This window comes from Acartia tonsa, chromosome 1 (assembly GCF_053477335.1).
Source record: "Acartia tonsa isolate MP-2025a chromosome 1, ASM5347733v1, whole genome shotgun sequence".
NCBI classification, from domain to species: Eukaryota; Metazoa; Arthropoda; class Copepoda; order Calanoida; family Acartiidae; genus Acartia; species Acartia tonsa.
In genome coordinates, this window is record NC_137260.1 from 57214108 (window position 1) to 57237934 (window position 23827).

The 23827-nt window shown below is 30.7% G+C and overlaps 1 protein-coding gene across 1 annotated transcript; it reads right to left on the minus strand.

Annotated features, from left to right (window-relative positions):
- Positions 1–266: 266 nt before the first annotated feature.
- On the minus strand, positions 267–23427 carry LOC145328164 (uncharacterized). The gene is made up of 14 exons (XM_080171747.1): positions 23403–23427; positions 20722–21073; positions 16483–16611; positions 11975–12037; positions 7516–7551; positions 6978–7309; positions 6527–6622; positions 5584–6114; positions 4274–5262; positions 3557–3888; positions 3129–3178; positions 2789–2866; positions 1954–2042; positions 267–1169 (listed from the first exon to the last, which is right to left on the minus strand). The coding sequence occupies exons 1-14, from the start codon at positions 23425–23427 to the stop codon at positions 1095–1097; spliced, it is 3177 nt and encodes a 1058-aa protein (XP_080027873.1). The 3' UTR covers positions 267–1094.
- Positions 23428–23827: the final 400 nt, after the last annotated feature.

Below are 23827 nucleotides of genomic sequence, written 5' to 3' on the forward strand. Positions count from 1 at the left end.
AGTTTCTGTGGGGTTAGGACACCTTTTATCAAAAAATAGCCAAACCTACTCTTCTAAAATATTATTTTGAAAATTTGGAGGAAAATCGCAGCTTATCATCGTTGGTTCTGATCAAAACTTAATTTTAAACAAAAATGATATTTTTATATACTAATCAGCTATCGCTAGACCCACAACATACAGAAATGACATGAAAATCTTCCGGTTCAAACAGACATACAAACAACCAATCTTATTCGGACAAAAAAAAATAAATTTCATAAGCAGTTTCCATATATTTTGATATATACATATATTTTGTACAATTATATATTTATCCATCACACCAGCTCACCAGGTTAAATTTTGAAAAATGTGAAAAAACTGACTATCTAAATTCTGGTTTATTTTACAGTTTTCGTATTTAAGGGAGGAGTGATAGATCATTACGAGAAAATAAAGTGAAATAATAACAAGTTTCATATCTACAATTCATACTGTTTAACAATGCTAGGTGAAATCACACAAAGTTAGGTGTAGCTATCTACTAGATAGGTTAACCCTAATGCTAGGTATGAGATAGGTACACCTATTTTTATGTGATATCAACTAGATTTACTAGGAGGTTTATAATTTTGTTAATACTTTGGTTGTTTACAAATCACGAAACCTCGAAAACTAAATTATCAAAAATTCACCAGATTAATATTAATTGAAAATTGAAGTCATTAAATCCTATAACATCTAAAGTAAATATTTTCATAAAATTTAATACTAAAATATAGGTTATACTATTGTTCATTTAAATTGAAACAAATGACTAGAAATTTCCTTAATTTGACTAGAATTTAATGCCCCATAGGTTAAAACTGTTTATATTTACATATAACGGCAAAAAAATCAACAGGACTCTTAAGTACTGAAAAAGTCAAAATTCTCAGCAAAATAATGCTTTAATTTTAGTTTTACGAAAATACTAGATAAAATTTGGCTTTTAGCTTTAAAACATAAACATTATTTTACTTTTTTTCAATTCTGTAACATTTAATAATTCTTAAGAAGCCTTATCCCAATTTTATTAATCTATACTTAAAATTCTACTTCATTTTGTATCTTCAGAGCATTCTCCGTCTCCTCCTGTCCACATTTCTAAACCTCCATGGCAAGTCCTCTGTTGGATTGTTCACCTCCTGTAGTTAGATATATCAATGGATTATTGTGTATTTAAAGAGAAATTTTATTATAAGCTTTGGAAGATCTTGATTTAATAGTGAGATCAATACCATAATTTCACTGCCATATAAACAAGTCTTATTTTTTTTTAAATAGAAAATAATTTGATTTAGTAACAAACATATCCAAATGAAATTGACGTGAGATTATATTTGAACATTTCATTTTAATTAGATCTTTAAAAGATATAGTATTTTTCAAAAGAAGTAATAATATAGTAATTATCTTTTCTTATTTATAGATACCTTAACATGGGTTTCTTTTTACTTAAGGTTAGGTAAACTTAAAATTTTCATTTAATTTGTTGAATATATGTAACTCAGAGTGCATTTAAAGAGAAATTTTATTATAAGCTTTGGAAGATCTTGATTTAATAAAAATATCAACACCATAATTTCACCACCCTATAATAAGTATTATTCTTTAAAAATAGAAAATAATTTGATTTAGTATAACATACATATCCAAATGAAATTCAAATTAATGAAAAATTACTAGAACATTTCATTTTAATTACACCTTTAAAAGAAATCGTATATTTCTAAAGAATAGAGTATATTATCTTTTCTTATTCATAGTACTATCTCTCTTAATGGGACATAATAGTTTCTTTTTACTTAGGGTTAGGTAAACTTAAACTTTTTTTCTAATTTGTTGAATATATTTTTGTAACTTTTTGTCCTAACTCAGAGTTGAAACTTTGGTTACAAAATAAGCACTTCATTCGTGTATCTAACTGACCTGTCCAGTTGTGACAAACTTCATCTCCGCATTGAGAAGCTTGTTGACCACAGCCTGTGCCTCCACACCATCCTCAGAACAGTCAACACCTTAAGCATTGAACAATCAAAGTATGAGGAGCATGTTTGCTAGATGTCAGGGTTTGCGGACAAAACCACATCACAAAAATTGGTTCATACTCCGACAAATCGTTATACATACTTAAGGGAAAGTGATTTGAATCCAAATTTTAGGGAAGGGTTATTTTTTTTCTTAGGGTGATCTCTCTTAAGAGGGTGGAGGTTCCCGCCCAGAAATAGCTATAAGCCTTCCCTGGTAATATAGAAAGCTTCTCAAGAAAAAGAATATCATCGGTGTAACGGTTACCAAGATTATTTGCTTTATAGAAAGATAACCATACTTTTACAAAAGTAAAAGAAGGATGGTCGGGTTTGTTATCTGCAATACGATTCATCATATTCAAAAAAATCATATGCTTCAATAAATCAAAATATTTTTCAGGTAAGACTATAATTTCTCTGGTTAATGTTATTGTTTATAATGAAAAAAAAACACCAAATATTTTAATAAACTACTTATAAAATCTAAATGTATTCATAGTGTTAAAATCACGAAACCTTTCAATACACAAGGTTTCGTGATTTTTTACATTTCATTTATCCCTTAAATATTCCCGTAGGAACATAAAACTAAACATCCAAATGAATATGAATATACTTTTAGTAAGACAGCTACCCTAAGACTAGAGTATATAATATACACTTTCTTTGGTATGTTTTATAAAACAGTATTTTAGAAATAAATAAAAAAATGTAACAATGTGCTTAAACCCTACCTGACCAAACACTGCAGGCCAAAATCTTCTGGTTAAACAAGGTTCCATTTGGACACACATGGGTAAACATCTCATTCCCTGAGAATATTATTAATTAGCATTTCTAACAGCAACAGAATTTTTTCAAAACTCTAAGCATAAACGTCCTTAAACTTAGAAACACTTCACTTCCAAATTTTATAAAAATACATTAGATAAACCCCCTCAAAATTTATAAACTTCCCCTTCAAAAAAGCTTGGATGTCTTGTTTAGTAAAATTCATTAACTAAATCATTAAAAAAACATCTCCAGTAGCTTCGCTACTCTATAAAAATAAAATCATGTAAAGAACGAACTTACCAAAGCAGACATGATAAACCTGACACCCAATCTCAACATCAGCATAATATCTTAAATACACAAGTTAATATTTGTTAAATATTAATCTGCAAATTTTGATTTGGGAAAAGATGGCAACTCTAAAACTATTTAAAATTTCATCAATAAAAAAATTGTTTCTTGCATCTTATTGAACAAAATCATATTGAAATTATTTGATATCTTAAACAAAGAATATTATACAGAAAATCTTGGGCCTTTTGAAATTTTAATAAGCCAAATTTTCGATTTGTACAAATGTTTGAACATTACAAAATGATTGAAAATAACATTTTAGACAAATTTTAGATAAATGAAATAATACAGAAAGACACTCAATTATTCTACTTTTTCCTTACTACACAAACCACACAAACCACACAAAATCAAAATTATTCAAATGTACTTACCCATTAAATGCTTTGTTAATACATGAAAATCCAGATTTAGGAATATTATTTGGATCCACCAATGGAAAATCTTCACTGGCCCGTCCAAAACTCAAAGGAAATCCAAAGTTTTCTTTTTTGGTTTTAACTACAGGAGTATTTTTGTTGTTATCATTATTTTTATTATTTGATTGTACTTTTCTTTCCTCTTGCTTATTTTGCTTCTTTGGCACTCTGAATCTTGTATTTTCATCATAATCAAAATTATTATTTGTGTTTCTATGATCATTATTAATTTTGTTGTTGGTGTTATCATTAAAATTGTTATGGCTTGGAAAATTTCTGGGTTCATTCTGCACAGAACATTGTTAACAAAAAAAAACAAGCATATCGAATTTGTAATAATTTTATCAATTATCAGAAACGACTTATACAGTTAGAGTATAAATACAATGGAATCTTAAGAAGCTTATCTCATACAGCAGCTGAAGAATGAATAATACATTCCAAGTATCTCTTTTTAACAACTGAGAAAAGCTTAAAGAAGAGCAGAAAGAAATCCTTAATCTACTCCTAATTATATGTACTAATGGATTTGAAATTGTTAATAAACAAACTTCTATTTTCTTAAAAATCAGTTCACATTTTGAAATTGTTTCTAGCAAAGAGGAGAAGATAAGATCTTTGTTTATTTTTTTTTGTTAAAAATTCCTGTGTCTGCTGTGGTGGAGCTGCAACATCATTGTCAGGATATTCTGGATAGTCATAATCATACAGAGAATCATTAATATTATTATAATCATATCCATAATTTGTATAGTCATAACTTGAATCATTTTGATCTGAATTGAATCTATTTGGATAATCTAAATCCTGATTATCATTATTGTTATCAGGTAGATCATAGTTATAGTTGTAATAATAATTATCATCATAGTTATAATAGTCATCAGAATAATTATTAAACCCATCACTATATTCATTATTTGGATAATCATAGTTTGAATAGTAACTATAATCTTCACTAGTTTCAGGAATGTCATTTGAACCAATTTCTGTTGTTGGTGTTTCATCCCTATGATGAATTATAACTTGATAATCAGGACTTGTGATGGCATCAAATGATGAAGTTGGGGCATCTATAGAAGGAGGTTGTTCTTCAAAATTAATTGTAATGCTAGCAATTGTGTCCTCAGTGTTACCTCTTCCATCATTACTTCTATCCTTTTCTTGGGAAGAAAAGTTAAAATTTTGTAATGGAAAATTTGTAGGAGCTTTAGAATTAATCCTTCTCTCCTTAGTATCATCATTTGAACTTTTTGGTTCTTCTTCAATAAATGGATTAATTAAATCAAATTTCTTTTCTTCTTTTTCAGTAACATGAAGAGGTTTACTGATAATAAATTCATCTTTTTCAGTCTTGAATTTATTTCTATTTTTATTGTGCTTAAAACGATTCCTGCCTCTGCCAACATTTAGGACTGTATTGAAAGTGGCACTAGGTGGAACATTACCTGTAACAACTGAACTTCTTGGCCTTTCTTTACCAGCAGCATCTCCATGGCCAAAAGCAATGGCAAATGTGTGTGAAACTTCAACCTCATTCTGGTTAACAATATTTGTGTTATCAGATTGAGCTGTGAATGACTGCAGGGGTGCAAAAGTTGCTGGAAATTGGGTTGGTGGTCTGATGGCAGTTGTTGGCACTATTCTTCTTCTTGGTGCTTCTGTAGTTGTGGTTGTTGTTGTAGTAGTGGTTGTTGTAGTAGTCGTAGTTGTAGTAGTGGTGGTAGTTGTTGTAGTAGTGGTTGTGGTAGTAGTTGTAGTGGTAGTAGTTGTAGTGGTAGTAGTTGTGGTGGTTGTTGTTGTAGTAGTAGTGGTTGTAGTTGTTGTTGTGGTTGTAGTAGTTGTAGTGGTGGTTGTGGTAGTAGTAGTAGTTGTTGTTGAGGTAGTTGTTGGAGTTGTAACTAGGGGTGTTGTTATAAAAGTAGTTTGTGTGGTTGTTGCAAGCCTTGAATTCTTAAATCTGATATGATTTCTTCTCTTACTTGCTTTTCTTCCTTTCTTGAAAGGTTTCCTAAAAGCAGGTTTTCTTCTTTGAAATGGTTTATGCTTAGTAAGTTTATCTTTTAGGTCATCTTCAAGCTCTTCAAATATGGGAATTGTAATTTGAATGCCTCCTGTTGTTACCTCAAACTTGGCTTGATCTCTCAATATTTCCTGATCCATGACACTTAGGATTTCTTGTTTAAGATCATCTTGACTTGATCTAGGCTTTTCTATTTGATTTATGTTAATTTCATTCTCTGGTTCATCTACTCCTATATTAGATCTTAGAACAGGAATGTTATTTCTAGGTCTGGGATCAATTCTATTTCTAGTTCTCATTCTCCTGAATGTATTTGGCAACTTTCTTGATTCTTTTTCATTTATTTTAACATTGCTCTTAACTCTGGGTTTATTTCTAAATTGAGTTCTTCTGTCTTCATTAGGTAGTATATTGTCATGAACATCAATACTGACACTTGTTGTAAAATCATTGAAAGCAGAAGTTGTTCTTTCAGTCTCAATAGTTTTAGCTAAAGTCACAAGGGAAGTTTCTTTGGTTACTCCTAATTTTCTCCAATCAGTTTTGCTGTCAAATCTGACAATTTAAGTGTTGATTAAAAAAAACAAAAGGTAAATTCTAAATTCTTAATGGGAATTTCCTTAAAATTAAATCATAACTGTATTAAGATTTTTTTAGATAAAAAAAAACTTCACAATCAATTTTAAATTCTTATTCTTGATTCTTTATCATAAAAAAAACACAACAATATCCTTTGATGTGCTTATAAATGAGACATTTTAGTTATCATGTATTGAAACATGGCATTTAAGATAATAATTCTAATCACAACAAACTTATTTATGTGATTAAACAAATAGACATGGAATTTACTTTCTCAAAATATTTTCATTCTTTTCTAATCTTTTCTAATTTGAATCAACTCCTATTCCTGGAATGTTCTGTACTCCTTGGCTCCTCTTGCTGGTTTGATTTACTTTCATTGATGACAAAGTTAGACTTAAATCCTCTTTCTTTACCTGGGTTAAACAATACAGGAAAAATCATAAGGTTCTCAATTGCTATTTAAATATACATTTTAAAAAAATCATCGAAATTATTTTCATTATAAAATTCTAAGTTTCAGAGTTTCTAGATATAGGCAAGGGGGCATTATGCCATATTGAGGATTTTGGACTGTAAAGAATACAGATCACTTTTGCTATACAGGTAAAAAACAATTAACAGTAAAGCAACCCTTCACCCCATTCTTATGCCTAGCAATTTTATTAACAAATAAGCAAAAGGTGTGCAAAGTAATTGAGGCTACAATGTCCTTACACTAACTAGTATTAGATTATTAGCAATCCATAGTAAGAATTGACTGTATTGGACCTATATTATTCTGTCTAAATCTGGATCTATTAACAAGATGTTCCCTTGTATCACTCCTCCTGGTGCTTGTAGCCCCTCTCTGACCCACCCTATCAGGTACAGCTGTTGACCTGGCCACTGGTGTAAATGTAAACAAGGCTGATGTTGTTGTTATACTCGGAATAGAAGATGTTGTTTTTGGCAGCAGATTTGAGTCTACTGTGCTGGGAAGTGTTGAGGTGGTTATGAGAAAATTTGATCTGTCTATTGGTTGTCTTTGTCTGTTGTTGTTAACTTGGGCTGGAGCTACGCTGCTGCTTTTACTTTCTTCTTCTACTACTAGCTCATTAATCCTGAAACAAGTCAAAATAAAACAAATTTACATTTGTCAGTTTAATTTACTACATAACTTAGTTGACAATGTTGTATGGGAAGATCCTTGAGTTGTTTTAATTTTTTTGCACAATACGTATCTTTACAATAAGATATTGCCCAGCCCCAAGTATCTTGATGAGTAAATCCTACTTTTTTACATTACGGTGTTAAAAAATTACTTTACCTGTTATTAATTCTGATCAGTAATCTCTGTTTTACACTAAAACAAAATATGAAATTAGTTAGTATGGTGCTTTCCCTCAAAGTACCTATGGGGCACTAACCTCCCCCTCCCTATGGGGCGAATGATCTCCCTCACCACAGAACCGATATGGTGCAAGGGACGCAGACGCTAGTTTAATATAAGGGAGTTGTTATTGGTTAAATAAACGCACTTTTAGGGAAAACGCCACTAGTAATAAATAATCATTCGTTGGTATATCTATCTCCAACTAAGCCTACCTATCCAACAATTCTAATTTGTATTATAAATATTTCTTTTATATAAAGTTGTTTGACGAAGTATGCCTTACTGAAAGAGGGACCGACCGACCATACAAACGAATATAAGTAAAATGATTTCTTGTTTATTGTCGGATTATCAAAGATGAGAAAAAATCAATCCAAACCTATACTACTTATGGATAGAATTATAATTGTTCTTGATTTAGACTAATTTTAGAGAAGCTCTGCTGCTAAAAAATCATTTTAATTAATCTTTTTAAAGCCAAGATCCTATTTTTCTTTATGTTGTTTTACCCTCATGGATGGATTGTTATTATCAATCAAGTATGAAAAATATATAAATTATTTGGTCTACTTCGTGCAATCTTTCTTAAAATTGCATAGATCCCGGTTAAGCCATTTTTAAGTGCAAAACGTATTCTATTAAGCTTTGATTCCCTTACTCAATAACTATTTTAGACAAAGCATACAGTAATTCACTTTGTTTGTTCGTTATTTACGCTATGGGGGAAATATATTTTTCTTGGTTGCTTGCTATTTACTGTAGGCTATTTGCCGAGGATGTTTATTAGGTCTGTCATGCTAAACAAATCCTATACTTCTCTTTCTTTTTCTTTATCTTATTTATGGCCACTGAACATTTGCTCTATAACTCACATTGTCCGTTTGTCCATTCGTGATTTTATTTCCTTTCATATGAAGGTTGTCATCCTTGTTATATTTACTTGAACTGCCACCCTTCCCTGAGCGCTTTAAAACCCTTTATTTTATCATATTTCAAATGGGAATTTTTAAAGTTTATGTTAAATGTTATGGCCTAATGCATTCTTGTTTTTTTTTTATGTAATTCATATTCCGGTATATGAAGATTTATGTTATATAATACCACTGCACGGGTTAATGCACGGGTTAAGAAATATTAAATATTTCAATCTTTTTCCATTTTTTTAAAATCCAGCCTTTGGAAGCTTATAATCATTGGATATCTATAGCCAGTTAGGTTTTGTGTTATACTTGTATTTATTTAGAATCAAAGCTAACCTACGATCGATATGTCCGTCCGGCTGTCCTTAATGAATTCGCTATACTAAAGAGCATCCAGTATACAATTTACTTGGATTGTCGGTCTAGCAGACTTTAGGTTTCTGTGAAAAAGTATTAGTTTAATTGGCTTCTATTATAGATAGAGGGATTAATTTTGTCATTATTCTACTGAGCTGGATCTTTAAATCATTTCAATGGTGCGCCAAATCGGGGTGAACCACCTTTCCACCAATGAGAGCACAGCATTTTACGAAATGCCGCGCTGTGATTGGCTGAAAATCGGCGCACCCCGATTTAGCGCACCATTGAAATGATTTAAAAATCCAGCTCTGACAAATGAGTATCAACTCTATCATTTCAGTTGGCCTGTATGTAAAGATATTTTTCTTACTAATGTTACATATTAGGTCTGTGCTACTCTGGAATATACGAGATACAAAAAATATTCATTTTGCTTAGTTGTTAAAAAAATTTACTGCTAAAATGCTATGAAGAATAATACGGCATCTACAACTTACTATGTCCGTCTGGCTGCTTATTTGGAGTTTGAGTTGGATGTTCTATGCAGGAAGATTTATACTGTATAATAGAATAGATACGGTCTCCTTGTGTTTTTAGAAGAAATATAGCACAAGTTTCAGAAATTAGAAAATGTTGAAAATTTAATTTTCTGTATGAAATGAACATCTTCTTTGACAAATAAAACAAATTTTAGCTTTGTCATTTTTAAAAATATAACAGAAAAATTCTCTTAAAGTATAAAAAATAATATGAGAATATTTAAAGACACTTTGAGTCGGGATATAAATAAATCCTAAGTTAGATCTGAGGGCTATTTTAAAACTAGAAAACTACTAGAATAATTTAAATATTCACAACCATTATAGAGCCAGTGCACATACCAAAAATATTCATTTCCAATTAAGTTGTTATTTAATCACTTTTCCTTGAGAAAAAATTAAATCAAAGCACCATTAACACTGCACTTTCTTTCATATAAAAAAGTGTATTTAAGCCAGACAAATTTTAAGTAATTATAAAAAAATTGTCTAAGTTAATTTTAATTATGTAGGAAATTTAAAAAAAAATAAAACAGTAATAATTTGTACTCCTTATTAATTACAAAAAAATCAATAATTGTTTTTTTGGTCGAATGATTCCGCGGCATTTTGCTAATTTGTGTAAATATTATATAATACAAGTTAAAAATAAGATTTTTTAATAAAAACCAATGTATCAAGAAATGACATGCAATATGAATATTGTGTGATGATTATATAGCCGTAACTTTAACATGGACAATTATGTCCATTCGTAGCACAACAATAATGGATATAGAAATAATAGGTATAGTCCCTTTTGTGGCAACGCCTCTTAAGGGGCGTTTCGTCGTATTTTCACAGCAGCTTTTAATAGGTTATTTTAGATTAGGTTAGGTGATTGCCCCGCAGGGATAGGCAATAGGCCCCGCAAGGTTAGAGCCCCCCGCAGGGTCTTGAAATAGTAGAAAATCTACTGTGAAAATACGACGAAATACCCCTTAAGAGGCGTTGCCACGAAAGGGACTATACTCGAAAAAATAAATATTGTTACAGGGGAATTTTTGTAATCGATTTAGGTTGCAAATATAGTCCTCAAATATTGGTAAATATGTTCCTCCGGGGTCAGAGAAGGGGAGGGGTGGGGTATCTTTATATTAGCCAGCTAAGAAAAATATTTTTAAGGGTATGCGAGAATCTCTCACAATATCCACGTATTCTATATCAAATACAATAATTGGTAAGCTATAAAATCAAAGTAGATGTTTTGCAGGTATAGTCAATAAATGATCTAATATATTATGACATTTTTGATAAATGTCTCATGTAGATTTTTAGCAATTGATGATTTTTTTTAATCTGTCAATATAAGAGAGAGCAAACGTAAATTTTCTTACAATGACCGTCGGATTGTCTGGCGAGATATACAAATTATAAAGCAGCCTCTCAAAAAACTAATACAAAACACATCAACTAATTTCAAATTTGTCTGTTAAATGTCTTAATTTTTTAAATTTTGCTCGCTAATTTTTTGTGTCTATTTTGACAAATTATAACGGATTTTATCTTTGTAGAAAATAATAGTTATTTCTCGCATCGTATTACAAACAGCTTTCCGCGGATATAGAATGTACAATTATAAGACTAAAACCAGTTTTTTAGCCCCGTGGTGCTGGATATAATACGATGCTAGACATAGTTTTGGGAGTTTTGAGAACCGGTTCCTATCCACCGGATTCAAAAGAATACGAGAAAACTCTTTTCTCGTATTCATTCGAATCCGGTGGATAGGAACCGGTTCTCATTCATACGAAAAACTATGTGTATCATCGTATTATATCCAGCTTTCTACGAATATAAAAATGTACAATCATAAGATTAAAACAAGTTTTTTTTAGCCCCGAGGTGCCGAAGGCACGGGTGAAAGAAATAACTATTACTTTATCATAACTACCAGCAGCTGCGCTAGTAGCGTTTTGGGTTTCTGTATTCAAAGAAGTGAGAGGAGGACAGAAAATATCCTAAAACCATCCAAAGGCTTTTATACCAAAATAGAATAGCCAAAAACCATTCCTATGTAAAGCTTCTCTAAAAAGGAGAACTAAATCAGTTCATCTGTTGTTGAAATTTTAAGCTTTGGAAAAAAACCTAACTACTTTATATAGTAGAATAAGAAGTTTGTACCAAAGTATCTCAATAACAGCTAAAGTAATTTAGAAAATTGTAAAAGTTGTAAATTGAAATTATAAATGGTTACTCCACCTCCTCATAAGCTGCTGTATAGTAGCTATCAACTGGAGATATTATATTTGAAAACCTAACAAGGAAAATGAGTTTTTCTAGTGTGTGTGTGTGTGTACTGTGTAGCCATTGGACCTTTGTGTTTGATCCTAAGTAGTCATGGAGTAGAACGAGAAAATTTTGTATAGCCATTAGGGCTATCAAGCTCCACGCCCAAGTACAACATGACTTGACCCGCTGTCTCATGGGAGCTACTTATTATTACTTCACCCTCGCTGAGTATGGCAGTGTGCAACATTCCTGTCCAAATTGTGTTTGCTTGATTTGTTAAGATTAAAATGTTCCTTTACTAACCTGAGAGGATTTTTAGAATTGAGAAGTTTCTGGAAATGAATGGGTAGAGCTTGGCCTGCAAACCTGAAATAAAAAGAATAATAGACATTACTTAAACAATTCAAAATTCTAAAGAGTCTGTTATAAAAATTATTTGTTAAATAACTTTTCACATGAAATTAGTTTCTTGTATCATATAACTTTGGATAACGAATTGAACCATATTACAACCGATTCTTCAATTACTAAACAACTGTCTGGAAATCCCAACTAATGAGTTGCGCTTGTTTTGAGCCAAGGCTTTACCCCACTCTATCAATTTCGCTCAAGCATCTGACATAGTATCAGTAAGAACCAATCTTAACGTCTTTAGTTATGACTCAGTGTTGGGACGAAATTCTAACCCATCAATCCAATAAGTTATAATCCACGTTAGTGTGTTAGAACATCATATTGCTTACAATTTTTTTTGTAAAATATAGTAATCAAATAGCCTAACCTACAGCAGTTTTTAAGATCTTGGAAAAAAAAACATTCTTTCTACCTCTTTTAATTTATTATCATACAACACTCTTCTTTGTTTATCTTGCATAGAATAAATTATCACAATAATCTAAAACGATCTGAATTAAAAATTGACTAATTTCTGAAATTATGCCAGAGTTGAAAAAAAATATGCAAGAGAAGTGAAAAGAATAATTCATGATTATCTGATAGAATCCCAGTGTCTGCAAGTGGACAACATAACCCCCTCCCCAACTTTTTAAATTTTTCCATTAATATTACGGTTACGTCCAATGGAAGCTTAAATTAAGGTCAAAATTTAAAAAGAGCGACCGCGACATTACAAATTAGAGGATATCGAGAGAAAATTATTAACAGCCCCCAATGATGATAAAAACTTATGGTACAAGTACAATTTAAGTTCAATGTCCATGGTTTTACTTAACAGAGGGACAAACAGACAGACAGTGTCACATACAATGCAGATGCGTATCTTTAAAAATAATTTTTACACCCTTGTTAGGACTATTAAGAACCTTACTGAATCAATAACTTTCTCCTACAATAATTTTAAAAAGTAAAGTAACCGATTCTGTTTGTGTGTCTGTGTGTACCAATGGATCTCGCTTACCCCTGAGCCGATTTGGTTCTCCTTTACAATGTAGCTCTCATAGGGAAGGTTTATAACTATTTTATAAATATTTACCACCCTCCCAAGAGAAATCATCCCTAGAACAAAGACCACCTAATTTTTTTTTACTTTTTCTTTTTTAAAAATAGAATTAAAGTTGGGTGGTCGATATAAACCCCCCCTCCCCTTCAAGTGCCCCTGTAGGCCTTTAGGGGACTTGGCCCCTAGTTTTAAAATTAGGAGAAAAAAGGAGGTGGTGTTAAAATGCTCCACTTTCAAATTGTTTAAACATATATAAATGATTATTCTTATTGTTTGCAAATTATGCGGATGCAACAACATTATTCATGATATAAAAAATTCTAAGGATAAACCACAATATAACAATTACTGATTATTTTAAACACAATAATGTGGTTGCATTGCAAACATAAAAAACACACACACAACAATTGGAATAATGGATGTAGAATATACGTGGATATAATGACAGGAGAAAAATTTAGCTTGCTAACATGGAACTCGTTTATTGGTCAGTCCGTTCATCCAACAGGAGGGGAGGAGATTGGATAAATAAAGTGGAAGGGGAAATCATTTTTTTAGCCCGATGCGAGTTTCACTTTGTTATAGAACATCCATTATTGGAATATCTGAAGGAAACAGAAAAGCAATTTTCTTTTTGTTTTTTTATTTAAATTTTTAGAACAATTAAAATCAATACATTTTACAATATTATATCCATAAGTAGCGCAGCAATGACCACTGGCATAATGTAACCAACATTAAAAGGATTATTCTCAGGGCATATCAATAAATCACCAGATATCCTTTTTATGAAGAAGGGCATTATTTTAAAGATTCAAAATCTTTTAGTAAACAATCCTTGTAATAAAGTAATCCCAAGAGAAAGTGCCACTAGAGGCCTCAAGGGGCGTAGCCGCAAGTCATAATTGATAAAGTAGTCGGTGGACGGAGGAAGAAGTGATATAAACTAGTTATAGAGTTGCTTGGCTGCAGAAGATTTAATCGTTTAATTATTAGAAATCAGTAAATCAGAAGGTTTTAGTCTATTTTCTTGGAAAGGGGATGTGGTACCCTACACCCCCCAAAAAATTGTGGACGAAATGTAGCAAAGTAAGTAGCAAAAAATTATTATAGTTTAAGGGGGTTAACCCTTATTCTTCTTAAGGGCTAAGCACTAAGAGGCTAGGGGCGAAGTACCTTCTCTCATATCTTTAAATTTAAAAGCAGTAAAGATATAAGTTTTTTTTATAAAAAATAACCGCTACAGTTGTAAAAGCATCAAGCCATAACTACATCTTTAATTAATTAATATTGATGTGTTATAAATATTAAACTCCATTAAATAAGAACAAGGATGACAACATCCATAAAGTAAAAGCGAAGCTCTGAAACAGCAGGACAAACGAACATTAACACTTGTATAGTGTCAGAACTGAATAATTAGAATATAAATGTTTAAAAGTCGAACGAAGCAAAATTGTAAGGAAATCTATTAGCAATTGCTTAAATACAGGATATAGTTTAAGGACATACTTACATTTTTAGGACTTCATTATAGATATGCTTCGCTTATAACAATGTAATTTGTTGTCCTAGGAATCAGTATTCCAAAAATCAGACCAATCGGATAATTTCATCACATAAAACTTTGATGTTAAAAAAGCAACATGTTTAAAATGGACGTACGGACATTCTGGTAACGATTATAGAGTTGTTTCGCTTTTTAACTCATACCCAACTCCTATAGACATCATCATGCAAAAATTGAAATTGATAGGACAATTCTAACATGCCTAAATTAACAAAAAGATCTATCCGTTACGTACGTACGGACGTACAGACCGACCCTAATAATAGAAAAGCTTCGCTTTTAAAAACATATAAATTTCAAAAACATTAAGAGCAAAAATACAGAAGGGTAATTTTGGTAGTCATAAATTGTTATACATCAATATTGCCTTATCTCCTATTATTCCTGAGTACTTGTAGGTTGAATTGAACAGGGGGCCGTTTAAGGCCCAATACCAACTCATATGGAAATTGTATAGAAACTGTTAAAATAAAATATAGCTGTGCTTTTGACCTCATACTAATCATACATGGCGCTTTTAACACAAGTTCAGGATAATTAAAGAAAAAATATTTTACTTATTCGGTTTAAACAGTAATTTATTTTTAATTCTTGTGTCAATTTTTTATATTAATATAAACAATATTTTTGGTGCAAGAGTCAAAGCCCTAAGTTTTTTTTATCCACCCAATATTTTGTAAGGTGAAAAAATCTCGACATTTTACTTCTCAAAACGTGAAATACTCCATCCCACCACAAACCATTTGAAAAAAAAGCTTGGACGTCCTTTGAAGGCGCCAGGTTTTTTTCTTCAGATAAAATATCCCTCCGTGAGTGAGTCAGCAGTTCATGGGAAATTTGATATGATTATTCTTAGTGAATACCAGATAGTAAGACATCATACTGGATTATCTTAGACATGTGTAATTATAGAAATTGCATTTTTAATAGCAAAGCTATTTTATAATTAGGTTCGGGTTTATTAGTCCTACCGTTGTAGATAAAACCAGTTAGTTAGCATCAAACTGGATTAGTTTAGACATGTATAAAAATTGAATTTATAATAGAAAAGCTCTTCTACAATTAGGTTCGGGTTTATTAGTCCTACCGTAGTAGATAAAACCAGTTAGTAAAGCCATCATACTGGATTATCTTAGACATGTGTAATTATAGAAATTGCATTTATAATAGCAAAACACCTCTACAATTAGGGTCGGGTCTATCAGTCCGTCTGTATTGAATAAAACCAGTTAGTTAGCCATCATACTTAATTATCTAAGACATGTGTAATTATAGAAATTGCATTTTTAAAACGCGAAGCTTTTTTACACTAAGCTTTGTTTCTCATTTTTAGCATGTTACAATGTTCAACTTTTTTAATAATCTTAATTTATACGGTTTGATGGTCGAAAAATAGGTGCGGTTTCGCTAAGGAGGGGATGTAACCCTCCAAATTATATTTTGTTTATACAAATTATATTTATGTAAACCTTTACTTCCCTATGGATTCATTTAATCCCCATCATTTCTTTGGAGAGGGGTTTGGGTCCCACCCATAAAAAAATCGGCCCAAATGTAAAAATATCTTAAGCTTTAAAGGATTGACTAACAGACAGACTTTGTACTATACAAATATTATTATCTTACCTAGGTATATTATGTAAGATATTTATTACATTTTAATTATATTAGGATTAGCTTTTGACTTTTGAAATGCACATATTACAGACGGACGTAACGGAGAAATAGTTAGACAGACAGACGGACACAATGGTACTTTGTTTGCTGGAATAATCTTACCTGGATTCAGTAAAGATATTGACCACAGCTTTTCTAATATCATCAGGATTAGCTGTTGACTCTTGAAAGTTGTTGATGACAGCTGATATCTCTCTGATTAACTCCACACTACCAGTCTTTACGGCAACTCTGAAACACTTGATATTTAAATTCATACATTGCAAGCATACTCAATTCATTTTCTGGCCATGCCATCCTAATTTATAAAATTTTAACATAAATAAAGAACATTATTGAAAAAAGAGCTTCCTAAGAACCTAACCTCCAATAAATCTCGCTCCCTACAACAAGCATCTTAGGGAAGGTTTCGTGATTTCATTGCAACATTTAAGACAGCTTTTTGGCAACCATTTGCAATTTTAAATCAATTATTTACAACTACAACGTATCATAGATCTTTAGGAAAGATAATGGACGATAAATTAAACTACATTACGAATGATGATGTACAAAATTACACTTCTTGTATGTTAGATTATTATATGAACTACTAGTTTGTCACCAACAAGTGACACATTCAATAAAAGTATCCAACGATTTTGGCCGACATATAAGATAACGTGGTTAAAAAACTTAGGATACCTGGCAACGTTGTGTCTAAAAAACCTACCTGTGGGAAAAGATCAATTATATTTCAAACAATTACAATTATTATATGATTATAAATAGGTAAAACGACGTTTAACAGCTTTAGTTATGACGGCGGTTCGGGCCGAGATTCGAACCCATCATTTCCCAACAAATAAGCTGATTGTAAATGAAATAATGAACTCTTGTTATATTTAATTCTCTATCTTCTGTAATGATACGGTTTGGTTAGTGTAAGAAATGAAAAATTAGCAAATTTTTTGCGCAGTTTTCGTTGTTTGAAATCATGGAATTTGATTTTATTATGGGACCATTAGATTTCCAATTTAAAATATTATTATAAATTAAATTTATTATTTCCATAGTTATGCGTTATGCTTGAATTATTAAAGCAAAGCGTTTCTGAACTTATTCTCTGTCCGTCGTTACGTCAGAAATGAATAGCTATCATCATATGTTAGTATTGTCCTACCGTTTTAAACCTTACATGAAGAGTCTTGATTAAAAAGTTGGTTATTTAACCATTTTGACAAAAATATGGCATAATTATTGCTTTAAGTGTGACTTTTGATATACAACCTCCAAAAGAACATTAATCTACAAGTAGCAACTTTATACAAAATAAATGTTTATTGTTTATGTTTAGAGATATTCTGTATTTTCAATATCAAAAGCTATTTTCGATGTTAATTCAACTTTATGATTTGTTTTAATTCGCTTTTAAAAACATAGTCATCCTTGTTTTGTATTAAGCTTTCTTTCAATATAATTGAGGGAAATTAAATATAAAAACACAGATGCATATTTTACAGTTTGTTACTCGAATGGCCTTTTATCGATAAGTTTCATGAAAATTTGGCTGTACTAGATCTACAACAAAATATTATAGGTAGAGGGAATTCCTTGGCCCAAAACAGGTGCAACTCATTAAACCATGCACAATTAAAACTTCCAGACAAGTGGTGCTCAATTAAAGAGTTGGTTGTCTGCAATAATTAAGATGTTGATTCCTACGTGGTTCTCGCCCATCAATTAATCTGGTAAAATAACAAAAGTATGACACCATCCATAAATCGTGGCTCATAATTTAACATAATAAAATAAACAATATGGTTAAATTGAAAGCATAGTTCAGCTTATCTAAATATGTTTTGACATGTTACAACATAAAGTTTTATATTGATTACAGGATTCTTTCATAACTAGACCTAACTATCCTTGACGTAAAAACTGGCGTAGTGAAGTACAATTAATACCTATTTAATAATTGTTTTAAAAACTTATTAATGAGCGACAAAATTGTCCTTGTTTACCTATTTTTTCAAACAAAATCATATTTTTGATTCCGCACCTCGGGGCTAAAAAACTAGTTTTAATCTTTTAATTGTACATTCTATATCCGCGGAAAGCCGTTTATAATACGATGCGAGAAATGACTATTAAAATACGATTTGCTTTCAGCTAACGTTGTTGAATTTAATAAGTACAGTTTATAAAAGAAAATAAGCATAGATTTCAGCAAAACACAAAAAAAGTATGAGTATTACTAAAAGAATGGAAAATAATGTATAGCATCGTATTATAGACAGTTTTCCGGGGAAAATAAAATGAAAAATTATTAAGATCTAAACTAGTTTTATCATCCGACCCCGAGGGGCCGAAGGCCCAGCCTAACAAAGCTGTTTTTAATTTAATAATTTTTATCTTAATATTTATGGAAAGTTGTCTGTTTCTTACAGAACAGCAATATGAGAAAAAGAGAAAGACTAAACTAAATGATAAATGTTTTGGTTCTTGATTACATTTCAATTATAAAAAAAGAACATCACAATTTCCAATTTATATAATTATAATCTCCATAGGCGACACATTAATAATTCTCACACACAACCAATAATTTCTTTGTCAGTGAAGCTCTACCTAATCATTACGACGTACAAATTAATAAATGAAAACAAGGATGAGAACGCTAATAGAGCGAAGTCATGCAAATCATAAAAGGCATCATCATATTTTTGCTTTAGAAAATTATTTGAATATCAAATAAATCATGTATTATCTAACTTATTTACCTTATTGTGCCATACAGGTCTAGGAATCAATAAAATTAAAGGGTGTCTAAAATAGCTTACATTTACATCTAATAACGTAAATGAAGTTGCTACAATTATAGCCATCCTTCAGGGCAAACGGAAGGACTGACACAATATGTATATTATAAGATTTTATAAGATAAACAAAAAAACCTTTCTATTTTGTTTTATTTCTGATTGTTGCTTTACTTTGGGACATAAATATTTTAGTTATCTGTTGATTTATGAGTAATGTTAGAAGGCTGAGGGGCACGGGGGGGGGGGGCAGTTTAATCCCCTGTGGTTATTTGATGCCCCCTACAGGGGACTAAAAAGTATAGATAGAAGACTTTATTACCACTGCACTGTACAATATTTTCATTTCAGTCAAATTATGATATTTAATTTAAGTCAAGGTTACAAGGACAAACAAATAGTACATAAGTTTTTCCACTTTGCAAAGCTTTCAAATAAAATTTATTTCAAATAAGCTTCATAACACCCATTTGATTTTACAAGAGTAAGCGAAGCTTTTTTATAATTAGGGTAGGTCTGTACATCTGCATGTAACTTATAGCTATTATAGTTGATTTAGGCATGTTAGAATTGTCCTATCGATTTTAAACTTTATATGATGATTCCTTTAACAGTTATGGACGATTTTAGAAAGTTAACGTTATTATAAAATTTTGGAGACTAGTGTAAAACTTTCCAGTGTCCCATCCCTGCCTGTTGTTTATACCAGCGTACAAAACAACTGTAATAATTGCAATTTTCTGCTAATCAAACCATTAAAATCATTTTCTGTTACAAATATTTAATTATTACTTTTCAAATTAATGACCATAAAGAAAGGATGTATTTGTAATTACTATTCTTTTCTTTAGCACCAATTAAATCATTAAAATTATGAAGCAATAAATTTCATTATTCTATTATTTAAATTAAGCCAATTAAAATGAATTTTTATGATAATTTATAGCAAAATATAAAATTTTCTCTCAATTTATAGAATCAAGGCTACTCTATAACTATGTTATAAGTCAGTACGTCTTACGTTTATTTAAAAACTTAACTTTAACTGCCTTTTTTTTTGATGTTTTGTAGAAAAATTTAAAACATACAATGCTTTAACTTGAAAAAGTTTCTAACAAAAAGTCACATTAAGTGATTCATTGACAATCTTCTGTATTCTTACTTTGTAATAATACTTATTGTTGCGCCAACAATAAACATAATTATCCTTGATCTTAAGATCTCATTGTCACAAAAGGAATTAATCATTCAAAATTGAAATCATTAACCAATAAAAATGGCTCTTCTGAGAAAAATATTACTTTTTTTTTATTAAAAAGCTCATTGTTATTTGAAAATTTTCAGAATATTTCTTTTTAAAAATTAAATTATGACTATAAAGAACTATTAGTTACAAAAATGATTATAATTATATAAATAAAATGAACTGACTATTATTCTCGAAGGAAAGAATGGTGTCGCAGCTAGTTTATGACTCGTGTTTTCCACTGATTACATAATATCAAAAAAGTGTCCTTTTAAATAGCTGGTAATAAATGTCTACCTGGCAAGTCGTTCCACGGCATTCCTGGCAGCTCTTTTGTACCTGACCTGTTCCTCACTGCTGGTATCATTCAACTTGGCATCAAGAAAGTTCTCAATATCACTCTCTTCCTCATCCTCCTCACTTTCAGATATATTTTCATCCTCAAACAGTCTGAGGGATCTGAGCTTATCTGTTCTAACTAATATGGATGGTAGGACTAATATGAAAGGATTGTCCACTTGAGAAGTATCATTGTTTGTATTTATAAGACTGTCCGAGAATAATGTAAAATTGTCTATGTCTGTTGGTGTTTTTGTAGTTCCAACTGCAACGGCTGACGTCACTGGTATCAATGTTAACAAAGTGTGAACTAAAAAATAGTTGATGTTGATTTCATTTTTTTATCCATAAATTGTAGTTTTAAGCATAATTAATAAAAACGAGTTAAGGATACTTATCGTAGCTATTCTTAATATGTTAAACGAACACCGCTTCCAAATAACATGCTCTTAGCTTGAGAAAATCTCGATAAAATTTCTAAAACTTGAATTGACCCTTTATAAGAAAAACCTTAAAAATGTCTTTTATATTATTTCTTAGGCTAGGAGCAAACGGATTCCTGATTTTACTCCTTAAGACCTATTATGAAAGTCCCATTTTGATTTATTAGAAGATAACTTTTACCACTCCATTTTTAATAACAAAAAGGTATAAATTGCAATTTTTAATGTTACCATTTTAGAAAAAAGGTTATTAGCATAAAACACAAGAATATCACTAAACAAGAGAATAGTTCCTTGAAATGGATTAAAAATGCTTGACCATCCTATCCAACTTATATTCTTTACGTAAAACAACTTATTTGCAGATAAGTTGCTATAAATGAGACTTTAATTTATAGGTTAAGTTATCTTTTGATTATCTATTAATTTTTATATCTAGAATCAAATGAAGATTACTATTCAAAGAAGCAAAATTATTAAAATTTACTTGAAAGAACTGTCTTCCTGAGGCAATGATCAATAATCACTGTCTAATATGAATCAATCAATAAAATGTATACACCCCTGAGGCTAGCTCCACATAACAGTGTTAATTACATCAGAAGGATGAATATCATATTTGTTTTAAAAAAAAACTGAATTAAAGACATTGTCGTCAGTAAACAATGGTTATTCATTTACATTTTACAAATGCATAATCACATCAGTATTATTATATCACATCAAACTACTGCCAATTTGAACCAGGGGCTCGGCAGCCGCATCTGCAAACCTAATCCCTAGCTTTATGGATTGTAGGCAAAGTTTTTATTTTACTATGACAAGCGCCAAAAAATAACCAAAGCAATCAAATTTTAGATAATCTTCAGCCACGAATATGGCGGCTAAGCATAATTAACTCAATAACGCCGTTCTTATTCATGCCAAGCAATCTTTATTTTTACCCAGCCACAGTCATATTTGGTACTTTATAAGAGTCTTTTTTCGAAAAAAAGTAGCATTGTCGTTCTGTCCAATAATCCGCATTTCGAGTAAGCCACACTAAGAATGATTGGCTGGCGAATCCTAATTTTAACAATGATGTTATATAATTTGATTCCTCCTCCATTACATATCTTGTTCACATTTTGGACAATAAAAAAATATTTTGTTAGGAGCGCACCTACTCTATAGTTTGGATCGAGGTCACTCAGTGATAAGTAAAATAAGTCGCCATGCAGTATTTACCCAGCTTTTCACAATCACACATCATGCACATTCAAATGACAAACGTGGAGTTAAATGTAATGATTAATAATTTGCGTTTAAAATTTACCAGTTAAACGTGACAAAAAAGATTTTCTGTACATTAATTATGTTTTTTTTTATAAATCTTAAAAATAGATAGATTTTTGTTGCTACGCTACTATGGTCTTAATTGTACTAGTTTTATTTCTTTATTCTTCCTTTTTCACTCATTATCACAATAACAAGAACATGTGTGTTCATAGATAAGGATGCAATAAGAAGCTAACAAAAATTTGTTTTTAAAATTGTGGCAGTTTTAATGTAATTGCTAAAACTTCACTTAATATAATAATTTCGAGATACCACTAAATGAAATTTCAAGAAGTTTTTTGTTTTTAAATTAGATAACTCCACAAAAAAAACCAGGAAGATACTGTTAAAGGAATGGGAATGGGTTCGTTCCAAAAAAGAAAAAGTAATATTTTTTTTTCTTGGGTTATTTAATCCATTTGAGATGGTAGAGGCAACCTCCCCAAAACTAGTTATCTTTGAACATTTAAGAAGCTTTATTGTGAAGGAGAACCATGTCAGTCCAGCGTTTAGCGAGATCTTAAGTTACAGACAGACAAACAGACATCTTGTTGCTTTTAAACAAGGATAGAGTGGCTGCGCTGCTAATAAAAATGAACCAAATTGTACTTGGAAGAAAAAGTGACGGAAGAAGAAGGATAGCACACAACAATTCAAATCTGTTTAACTTACTTCAACAGTTGGGAGGTTGACAATGTGTCTCTATCTTTAATTTATATTTCTTTATCAAATTGAAGGGCTTTTAATAGTTTTAGTTAAATATACTTTAGGCAGTGGCACAGCCATATATCATGGGGGTGTAAAACAATTAGAACGTGAAAAAGGTAAATGGAGACCTTCTTATTTTAAATTCTAAGGTGGGTGTTGACACCCTCCTACCTAACGCCACTGCTTTAAAGTTCATTTTGATTCAGGATAAATTATTTCGTATGTAGTTCAGTTCTTTTGGAAAAAAATCCAACAGGATTTATTTCCAAAATATTATCTATTTTAAAATTTAAATCAATAAAAATAAAAAAACAGTAAATATAGTATATACTTAAAAATACAAAAAAAACAGTAATATCTATCTTGTATTATCTTTTAATAGAGGCAAAATACATACACCGCCCTTCTGATTTATTTTACATATATGTGTGAAAATATTATATTCTAGTTTATAATACTGCCAAATTATGTGCGAATAATGTTGCAAAATAAAATTTTGCAAATTTTAATCAAAAGACCAACAGATTTTGATTTTTGGCTTTAAGAAAAAATATAAATTCTGACTGTTACAACTTAATGATTTAAGCAAAATTTGT

Coding starts and splice junctions, on each gene's coding strand:
- LOC145328164 (XM_080171747.1), bottom strand. CDS start 23,427: ATGAACTTTAAAGCAGTGGCGTTAG. Junction 21,074..23,402: donor CTTTAAAGCAGTGGCGTTAG/GTAGGAGGGTGT, acceptor ACTATTTTTTAG/TTCACACTTTGTTAACATTG. Junction 7,310..7,515: donor CTGATCAGAATTAATAACAG/GTAAAGTAATTT, acceptor GACTTGTTTCAG/GATTAATGAGCTAGTAGTAG.